The sequence below is a fragment of the Branchiostoma belcheri genome, unplaced genomic scaffold (genome assembly GCF_001625305.1).
Source record: "Branchiostoma belcheri isolate BF01 breed outbred unplaced genomic scaffold, Haploidv18h27 scaffold73, whole genome shotgun sequence".
Classification (NCBI taxonomy): Eukaryota; Metazoa; Chordata; class Leptocardii; order Amphioxiformes; family Branchiostomatidae; genus Branchiostoma; species Branchiostoma belcheri.
This window is the reverse complement of record NW_017804387.1, coordinates 48748-60229: the sequence shown is the minus strand read 5'-3', so window position 1 is coordinate 60229 and position 11482 is coordinate 48748. Positions and strand designations below refer to the sequence as shown.

Below are 11482 nucleotides of genomic sequence, written 5' to 3'. Positions count from 1 at the left end.
CCTCCATGAAATGTGTCATGGAGGTTATATTTTTCAGTTGCGTTTATCTGTCTGTTGGTCAACAAGATAACTCAAGAACGCCTAGATGGATTGGTTTCATTCTTGGTGTGTTGGTAGGGTGTGACGAAAACTGGAAATGATTAGATTTTGGTCCCCCTAGTGGCTTCCCTTGGTACTGCAGCGCAACTTCCGGTTTTGATATCTCGCGATCTGGACATGCTAGGGTCATGAAATTTGGATGATAGGTAGCTCTCGTGCTTGGGAAGAAGTCACATGAGTTTGGGCCCCCTAGCGGCTTGTTCTGGAACTGCAGGATGGTCTCTTTAAAAATATTCGAGAGAGGATAACTGAACAACTGTTTGATGGATCGTTATGATTTTTGGTATGTGGGTAGCTGAAATGATAGCTTGACATGATTAAAATACAATTATGCAAATCAGGATCTAATTTTCATAATTAATGAGGAAATTCTATAAATCTGCTGTATTCCATATTAGGGCTATGAAACACTTTAGACATATGTAATTGAGAACAACAAGATCATTGCTAGATATTGATTATGTAAATGAAGACCTAATTTGCATAATTAATGGCAAATTGGTACAATTTTATGGTGGTAACTGCTGTGAATTTAATACTTGCCATACTTGGAAGTTCAATTAAGGCGAACATCACTAAACATAATTTATTCAAATCAGGACCTCATTTGCATAATTTATGAGGAAACGCTAGAATAGCCTTATTTCTTAAGATAACCCTGTCATTGGGCGGAGAATATGATCAAATTATATAATATATGCAAATGGGCTCTTATAATTTGCATATTGGCAGTAAAAAAATGTATAATTCGTCAGCTTGGATGGCAAACATGAGCTGTCCGTCTGTCCGTCTGTCTGTCTGTTGGTCAACAAGATAACTCAAGAACGCCTGGATGGATTGGTTTCATACTTGGTGTGTTGGTAGGGTGTGACGAAAACTAGAAATGATTAGATTTTGGTCCCCCTAGTGGCTTCCCTTGGTACTGCAGCGCAACTTCCGGTTTAGATATCTCGCGATCTGGACATGCTAGGGTCATGAAATTTTGATGGAAGGTAGCTCTCGTGCTTGGAAAGAAGTCATATGAGTTTGGGCCCCCTAGCGACTTGTTCTGGAACTGCAGGGCACTTTCTGGCGAAATGTTTAAAAGCCAATAAGTCCAGACAGGAACAACATATTTTCATTATTTTTGGTGTGTAGGTAGCTGAGAGAGAGATGTACATAATTAAATGCAAATTATGCAAATGAGGACTTCATTTGCATAATAAATGAGGAAATTCTATAATTACAGTGTTTTACATTATACTACTTACATACATGTAATGTATGTAACCTATGGCAGGCGGAACTTCAACAGATACTAATTATGCAAATGATGACCTAATTTGCATAATTAATGCGAAAATTCTATGATTTCGTAATGGTGAATGATGAGAATATCATACTTGGGACATCTGTAAGTTAATCAAACGTTAACATACATCACGATGCATATATCATGTTAATGCAGAGGTCATTTGCAAAATTAAAGACGAAATTTACATTTACATATCAAGATCATATTTCATGGAGGTATGAGATCTCGTAATTCTAGTTTTATATGTTGTTTACAACAACAATTGTTGCGCGCCGCAGGACTAGGGTTTTAAACAAAGAATTTATCGAGACCGGACACCCCTCTGTGCGAGGGGTTACCTTCGTGGACGAGACCGACAATACCTAATACACGCCAAAGGTCAACGGTCGCGACCACTTTTACGCTCAAAGGGGTGTTCTGGGGCCACCAAAAGGCACCATTTTCACGCCCGAAAACACATATACAATGAAAACTAAAGAACGTGCTTTATCTGCAGCCCAATAGCAAAACATATACCGAGTCTCAAAAGAATCCGTCCACCCAAACGCGAGAAACAGCTGCGAACATAAAAATCTAAATCTCTCACAAAACCCTTCCGCGGAAGGATGTCTCCTCCCCCGGAGGTAACAAGTTTGAACTCCAGGCGAAAGTTTTCTATATGTAGCGTGTGGATTATTTTGACAGGAGCCAATAGCATGTGAAGTATGAATGACAGATAACGTTGGTACGTGATGTCCATGAAGTACATGGAGCGTGAGATGAGACCGCCATAGTGTCTAATGTTTGTTATCTCTTTCAGCTGAACCACGTTGATGTTGAGGTATGCAATAGCAATGTATTTTCTGGTGTAATGATACTAAGGTTGTACATAACCTGGCTAACTGGGTCTGACTGCAGCTGAATGTGCAATGGTGTTAAATCATTACAGAAATGACACGTTTTAGTGTGCGACTTGACCTAGTAACACTGGGTGTTGCATTGCTGCGGAAGTCTCGTTGGTGACTGTTTACCGAATGTAATGACATAACCTCCTTGACAGTTGACAACCGGTGGCGTTTCCCTTTCACGACAAAGAACGACTTGTAGACACCATGGTGAATGAGAAGAGGACACAACCACCTTCACACAAGATCTAGATATTTCATGGAGGTCTGAGATCTCCGGATTCTTGTTGTTTCTGTGTTCCCAGGCGTTGAGTAGTTCCCGTGCTATCGATGACTGGGTAGTGCAGCCTGAGAAGTGGAAGGCTAAGAACGCTCTGGACTGTGAGCTGACTAAGGTATCCAGCCGGATAGTTCTAGTCCTTACAAACTGTGGTACTTCGAAAGGGGCAGGGTGGATCAAATACCTTCCAACATACATGCATGTTGCAAATGGGAAGACAAATTAAAGAATGTAATTTGACGCCAAAGATGAAATATCAGAATATAATTTGAAATTGAAACCAAAGACACGCCATAGCACGTCTTGTATAAGGGTTGCTAGCTTGTCACACATTTGTCTGTCATTCAAAACGTACATTCTACTTACAGACTATAAGCCACAAGCACACAATGTATTCTTGTTACACAAGTAAACTAGTCTATCAAAAAAACTATATACAAGAATGTTTTTCTTTATTGAACAATACAACAATACAAGGACTAGTACAATGTGGGCTGTACTCAAGTTTGAAGACATAAAGAAATAATATCTTTAAGCACAGTTTAAAGCACGTGTAAATGTTTACTAGAGTAACGAAAATGAACCTTTACTTATACTTTAAGGTGTCCGTGAAAATACAATTTCATGCAGTGAGAAATCACCGGAAAACACACACAAAAACCATTACAGATGAAGAAGTGAGTACTGACTGACTGTTTCTGTGCAGGTGGAGTTTGCCGAGGCCATGTCCCTCCGCCCGGACTCTCAGTTCGTGGTGCAAATGTTTGACCTCGTGGACAAGGACAAGAACGGCTACATCTCATTCCGGGAATTCTTGGACCTGGTCGTCATCTTCTCTAAGGGTATGACCTTCACGATTTACATTATGAAAACTTAAACTTTTCTCCAACTCAAAATTTGACTCACCAGAAATTTTCGACTGAATCACTCAGTCTTCCTCAGCTATCTGACCCAAATGCTGTGGACACGTGATTTTTCCCACGTGTGACGTCAGCAAAGGGTCAAAGGTTGAAGTCGATATCGCCCCCCGTCCCGGTTGAGCGATGGTTGAAGTGCCCTGATATATATGGCCTCTTTTATGCCTCTCTTGAAGTAATCCCACGGGACACACAGTGGATCTGGAGGGGGTCAGAATCTTGGATACCAAACAGGATTACTTCAAGAGAGGCATAAAAGACAGTATCAAATTGGCCAGGCAGTATCCATGAGCCACAGAAGGTCGCCAGCCACCGATGGTTTGGTGGGGATAGGGACCAAAAAAAACGACCATATATAAAACGATCATTCCCCCACAACCTCTGCTTGGAGAGTAGCCCATGCTCACTGTAAAGTGGTGTCTTGTCACAGATCGAGCCACTGGCTAAAGAATACTGAAATACATAGTTAAAACATAAACACGAGGGGTCTGTCCTTGGTGCTGAAATGATACCACGTGTTATTTATGGTTGTTAAAACGCCGTGGGCAACTGCATAGATAATCTTCGCCCTCATTTTGGCAAACTTGGGGTATTGCTACGGTTGGTTTAACGATTCAGCGAAGTAGATATATATAAAAGACATCCAATACCAGAAGAGGACATGTTTTAATGCAACCTTATTCAATTACCAGTCATCTTTATGTGAAACAAGTGCTTTTACAAAAAGCTGTCGTTTGCCGCCGTTGTATTTTTGCACAACAAAATCGTATGCAAACAATGTTTTTTTTTCTTTGAATAAAGTGATGATAAGGTCTTTGATTGAAATCTAGCTATGCTATACTACATACACATGTACATTGGGATTGTCACTATTGGCATGTAGATAGTTTAGGAAAAGATAACTAGAATTGATGCTCATTAGGAGCTAGTTGACATTCCTGAGTAAGAACAATGCAGCAGACAAACGTAAAAGAGCAAACATAATAGAGAAACATTGAACCTTCGCTATGACTTAATTCAAGCAACAACAACATCTAGCGACATGCGGCATGTCTGCAAGGCAATGGCATGTTCACCCATCGAAGGGTCCATCCATGGACGGAATGTTCCCTGTCGCTTCATTACGAAAAACCTAGCCCTATGTGTATTATTGATGACATTTGTATTTACCACAGGAACCATGGAGGACAAACTCCGCGTCATGTTCGACATGTACGACCTGGAAGGGAACGGTTATCTGAGCAGGGACGAACTGTCCAACATGCTGGGGTGAGTCAATGGTTAACTTTTGCAAAGTCCCTCTTTAACCCCCCTACGTTCCGAGATTGGTTACCCCCATCCCGCTCAGATATTCATGGCAGATGCCTGAAGGGGGCAAATCAACTCGACATCCCCTTGACGAAAACAAAGCGGTACAAAACGAGTCCAATTCCCCATTTCACTGATTTGTTAAATAAACAAGCAGGTTGAAATCTCCCAGTACCGGACCATTATAGTTTTTAAATCTATTTGCAGATACTTCTGATCTATATTTATAACTGTGTACAGCCAGTATTTGTTTATGTTTCTACCTAGTTTGTCAATGTCCTTTGTTTGTTTAGCCGACCTTATTGTTTAATCTGTTTTTAAATCCTAAGTACGTAATTCAGCGTTTTTATACGCTGCCGTGTACCTGGAGTGTTGTCAATAAACTACTATTATAACTTTTTTGAACATTTTCATTAATATGGCGCACACAAGAAAATATGTCTGAAATGATATTATACTATAGTCTGCAAAAAAGGTGTGGCAGATTACACGATTTATTTACTATACTGTGACAAATTAGTGGGTAAACATACGTTCTCTTTCTGACAATGTTCACGACATCTACTTTTTGGATCTTCTTTTTTTTCCTCTAAGATTAATTTCTAGCACAGCATTGTATTATAAGTAGACGTTTCGCTCCTGCTTAATGCATAAGATTTACCTTACTTTACCGTACAGCTCGTTGATGGAGCTGGTGAGTAACAACACCACGGGGCGGATAGAGGACCTGGTGGAGTCGATGTTCGCGGAGGCGGGGATGGACGGCGAGCAGGACATGAGCTTCGACAAGTTCGTGTCGATGATGCAGGACCACAAGGAGGAACTGAACCAGGCCCGGCTCAACATAGCGGGTAAGTACGGCTTGTTATGGTCTCGTTCAATAATTACTCCGCGTCAAAAAGCTCTAAAACACATCCCACATTGTCAGATTGCTAAACTCTTCGCTCCACCAGAATGTACTACGTGCAATATTGAAATTGATATTGACTTTTAATCGACCCAAATTTTAAGCAATTTCTGATTTTAAACCAGATCTAATACTATGTTATTTTACATCACCAATACTGTTATTTTGATGCGTTATGTGTGTATTTTAAAGTGTACTTGTGTGAGTTGTAATTCTGAACGTCTACTACTTGTATATCATTGTAATGTCCTTACATCAATTCAGCCACTCATGTGGCTGCAAACTGTGGCACAATTTCAGTCGACAAGTTGACAATAAATCACTTTATCATGTTTAGATGGATCGTAAATTCCCTTTAGTCGATGTCATCTGATATCAAAAGGATTTGAGATGAAAGCTTGTTTATTGCTGACATGATTAAGTTTGGTATCCAAGCGAATGTCAGACGTATACGCTTTCAATGAAGCTGTTTATTGCAAATTCATGCCCGAGGGCTAATTGCAAACAGACATTGACAAGAAAAATGTGGTGATATAAGACTATTTGCTAACATGAAGTTCTACGTGTACGATATACTTATCAAACCTACTATCTCAAAAAATAACGTTGGTATACATACAGGATAACAGTAGATATGCAATATATGAACAGGTAAGAGGAACAAGGTAACTGCTGTTCTAATCTATTCTATTCTATTAAACTATTCTTGCCATGCTATTAGGGGGTTTGACTTTTTCTCAGGAGGCAGTTGGAGATAACAGGTACTTTAGCACATGAGCATGAATGGTGCTGTATAGAGAAATGCATTGAGCAACAATGCAACATTTACCTGGATTAGCTTCAAACGATTTTGAAGTCCCATCCTGAGTACTCCTGCTATTTCACAAATTAATTCTAGGAAGTGACTGGACGACTCTTCGTCCCACCCGAACCAGCGCTCCGAAGGAGACCGGCAGACGGCGGAGTTCTTCGGTGCTTCCGAAGGGACCCTGGCGGCTGAGGAGGGCCAGTGCGCCCGTGGTGTCCAGCAGCGACGTCGTCTCTGCCGCTCGACGAAAGACGTCACCGAAGTTGGATCCCATCAATTCTGTACCTGATACAGACATGGCAGACGGTGACATCGTCATATCCAGGTGTGTCCCGTACTCACTCACACCACGTAGACAGAGTACACATGTATCAGTCTTCCACGTCCTTGTTCCCTTTCCTGTGTTGTTGTACCGCTTATAGATTACACTATCTTATATAGATTCGTCGATGAAGGTTAGACATCCAGGTAATACGATACGCCAAAAAGCAGTTACTCAAGCAACTGGATATGATTTTGGAAACGTCAGACGTTTCAGCTATAGTATCCACTAGCTCTCACCGTCACTGAAGAAGCCATTGGTAGTTGTAAATACAACAATGCAACGCATAATGTGTTCACTAATATACGAGATGGAAGTTTCCAGTTGTCTGCCTGGAGGAGGGTCTAACTATGTAGATGTGGCTTGTGACTGCAGTTGCCTGTGTGAGCAAGGTTCTCGTTCGACCAGGCTTGACTGTATATGTTGATAAGGACATTATCATGTCGAACACACTAATATTTTCTTCTCTTTAAAGTGATGCCGCGACAGTTCCCAACGGCAAGCGCAGGTCGACCGGCCGTTCGTCCTCAGACATCAAGGTAAACCTCCTGAGAGAGGCGTACCCCACCAGCGCTTACCAGAGGAAGATGCAGGCCTTTAAACGATGGGTGGAGAACAAGAGGCTACAGATCCTGTACCTCATCTTCTACTTCTTTATCACATTCGCCTTGTTCGCAGAGAGAGCATACCGTAAGCAGCCTGTTGCAAGATAACGTAAAACTACAGCCTTTGATCCTACTCAAAGAAATTCTCTCACGTGCACCAAGAGCTTTCGACCAGTCACTCTGGTCTTCCTTAATAGACAGTGAGACTTATCACGTGGCTTCTTTGAAGTGTGACGTCAACACAGATACATTTATCCCGGTGTGACGTCACACTTCAAAGAAGCCACGTGACAAGCTTCACTGGGTCAGTCTACTGAGGAAGACCACAGTGATTGGTCGAAAGCTGTAGGTTAGAGAATTTCTTTGTGTTGTACACATGTAACTACCAACACAGATGAACTTTCATGATAGTACAGTCTTTGACATTTTACTGGTGGTTGTAAAATAATAATTTTACAGCCACCAACATACGATCATCTCTGATTAGAAAGAGAGTGTGTATGCACGTGTGTGTGTGCGTAAATGTGTGTGTGTGTGTGTGTGCGCGCGCATGTGTGTGTGTACATGTGTATGTGTGTGTTTGTGTGTGTGTGCGTGTGTGTGTGTCTGTGCATTTGTGTCTGTGTGTATGTATGTATGTATGTGTGCGTGTGTTTGTGTGTGTGTGTCTGTCTGTCAACCTGTGCCTCAAATTCCCAATGTCCTTTGAAATCGTGAAAAATTGACTTGATGCCTAAGTTAGATCTTTCCCATTTCCAGATTACGCGGTTGAAGCCGAGGACTTCGGGATCCGTCAGCTGACCCAGTACGGCATCATCGCGAGCCGGGGCGCGGCCGCCTCCATGTCCTTCTCCTTCAGCCTGCTTCTCCTCACCATGTGCAGGAACAGTCTCACCAAACTACGCGAGACTTTCCTCAATAGGTGCGAGACTTCGGGATGTCTTCTTTGTGACCTAGACACCTAGACCGGGGCGACAGGACTATAACAGTATCAACCTAGACAATGGGGTCGTGTGGCGTAGCGGAAGAGTACTCGACTCGGAACCCAGATGTCCCGGGTTCGAGTCCTGACATGCCGCCGATTTTTTGCCCTTGGGAAAGGCACTTAACACGACTTTCCTCACTTAACTCAAGTAAAAATGAGTATTGTCCTGTTCCGTACTTGTCCTCTGCGTTGGTGACGGTATAAAATAAGTTGATATGTCACCATGTCTTGTCATGAAATGTTGGAATAATAAAAAAAAAACCTAGACAATAATTAAAGATCTGATGAAGCTCGACACTGATTGTATTACATGTAGCATATCTTCTCCCTAAGTCAGAAACATCAAGTGTAGGCAAGCTTGACTTAACCGACTCAATAGGCGATGCAGAGGTTACAAATGATACTCGGGAAATTCCCTACCACTCCTTATCTTTCAAAACTAGTTGTTATCAGATAGCTGGAATCAACTTGGTTATTAGTTTTTTTTAATTGCGTACCGACTAATGAAACTTTAAGAAAAATATATGGCCTTCTTTGGTCAATATTGACCATGGTGAAACCCTAAGCATTGCTACAAGTACCGTTAGTGTTAGTAACAGCACAAAGAATACTCTGTTGATTTTGTGACGCTGTTTTCGTGCATTTGACTCTTACCTGACCTCGTTTGTACAGGTACATCCCCTTTGACTACGCCGTGGACTTCCACAAGATCGTTGCCATCACAGCACTTGTATTCACAAGTAAGTAATCGGTTAATTACTTAATATTTGTCATGTCATCATCATCGACGTCCGTCGTCTCAGTAGGCATCAGTCATGTACCCTGGAATCCATCCCTACCAGCTATGTGCCGGTTCTAGGTTTCATTACGGGCGGAGGAGACTCCTAGAACCGGCACATAGCTCGTATGGATGGACTATTATTATATTTTCAAGTGTTAAAAAAAAGAGAGACAAGTGATAAACGCACGTTATGATATTGGATTATCTACAGCAGTAGGTACAATAACTTTAACACCTATATTAATGAATGAATCTTTATTGCATATTCCTGCTCAAATGGGCTAAATGCACATATTATCATATATTGTCTAGAGGATGTAAAACATGGAGTAGAGAACACTGAAATGCTACATTCTAACGCTTAACACTTAAGGTCTATGTATTAAAGCAACAATGTGTACTATTGTTCATCTTAATCACTGCTTCTTCTCTTCTTGAAACACGTTGAAACATAGCTATTCTAAATACTCAGAGAGTAGCATTAAATAACTAGAGTTCCCTGATCTCATACCTTCGCCAAATGCTGTTAATCTTTATGACTGACAAATTATAGATTATTCCCCCCTGATTTAACAAATAGAATCATGAATTATATCATTTTATCATATTGTAACGTACCATTTCCTCGCCCTGTCCCCCACCCCAAGGTTAGGGAATGATGAGAGGAGACGAGAGGTGTACTGTATATCTGTATGTATTCTTCAGAGAACATGAGGTACACTGAACTGGATATAACCGGTTCTAGCGGACTAGCCTACTCACCACCGGGGGTGGCGGGTTGTACCATTCTAACCCGGGGGTGTTCTACTTCTGCTACTTACACTCTTCCCCCCTTACGTGAAGAAAACTTCTCCTGAAGTGAACAGCTTATAATGTATACAGTTCAACATAACAAAATGCAAAGCTTAACTTGTACTAAAGCTGTCATCAAAACATCATCATACATCAAAACATCATCAAAAGTTAAACATCAGTATCATAGAAATATAACATCCTTATCGCATATATACTAAAACATATCGTCACTTTAAGCCTAACTTACACTAAAGCTTAACTTACACTAAAACTTACACTATAGCATGTCATCACAAAAACAAGTAAACCTACACTAAAACTTACACTAAAGCATGTCATCACAATAGCAAATAAACTTACCCTAAAACATGTCATCACAAGAACAAGTAACTTATCTAAAGTTTGACTTACACTAAAAGCTTACACTAAAGTTTAACAATATCACATAAACAACACATATCATCACATAAACATAATGAAGAGAATACAGTTCTATGTGTTGTACATTTGACAGATCTACATGAAATACAACGGTAGAATTTGACAGGGAAGAAACACAGATTTAAAAAAAAGAATCTGTGTAAGTTCTAGACGGTTCGTCTTCAACCTCTGTCAAAGTTAATTCCTGGCGAGGCAGGTTCTCCGCGTGAATAGATTGTCAATGTTTACCACAGTAGCAGTCTGATGGTAGACTAAACTGCTCAGTTCAGGTGTTGCACGCCTTCAGCAAAATCGTGGTCGGGACTCATGATCAGAACACGTTGTGTTTTAGCGCTGGTGGCTCCACCTCTCTGGCTGGATGACGGAGTGTCGGGGTTTCCGACTCGGCTGTCCACGGCCGAATTGAGGCTTGGGGGGAGGGGGGTCCGTAGACTACAGAACTTGCCAGTGGTTAAGCTGGGGGCTTGTGGGCCCGGGACTGAGTCACGAAACTGTCCTCCAGTCTCAAGGTGTCGTCCAGTCAGGTCTGGTGGTAGTGCGACCATCTGCTAAATGTCAGGACAGGGCGTCCTTCGGTGTGACCATTTCAGTCCCTTGTTGTTTTCCGTCCCATCGGGGAATTTTGCTGAGTTGGTTTTGTTGACACAAGTAGGCATCCTGGTTGGAGCTGAACTTCTTCTCCTTCTAGAGTCCGACAAATATAAACTCGACCTGCTCTGGTAGTTCACCGCCGGCTTGCACCCGCGAAACTTTGCACCCGCGGTGTGGTCGCATCATGGCGGGAGCACATGGCATCGTCGAAAAGTTGCAAAACAAATCTCATCTCAAAGTCTGGTTCGGGGGTGAGGGACAGGCTTACCGATCTCCTGGCCGGGTCCAGATGATCCCGAAGCTGCCACCAGTGTAACGTACCATTTCCTCGCCCTGTCCCCCACCCCAAGGTTAGGGAATGATGAGAGGAGACGAGAGGTGTACTGTATATCTGTATGTATTCTTCAGAGAACATGAGGTACACTGAACTGGATATAACCGGTTCTAGCGGACTAGCCTACTCAC

At 41.9% G+C, this 11482-nt stretch overlaps 1 protein-coding gene across 1 annotated transcript in view; it reads left to right on the top strand.

The window, feature by feature from the left end:
* The window catches only part of LOC109485115 (dual oxidase 1-like), a 55147-nt gene that overhangs the window by 33986 nt on the left and 9679 nt on the right, over window positions 1-11482 (top strand). The window contains 7 exon segments of the mRNA XM_019788547.1: window positions 3264-3399; window positions 4650-4743; window positions 5461-5633; window positions 6588-6822; window positions 7295-7509; window positions 8184-8346; window positions 9082-9149. Of these exon segments, the coding sequence (XP_019644106.1) occupies window positions 3264-3399; window positions 4650-4743; window positions 5461-5633; window positions 6588-6822; window positions 7295-7509; window positions 8184-8346; window positions 9082-9149 (1084 nt within the window).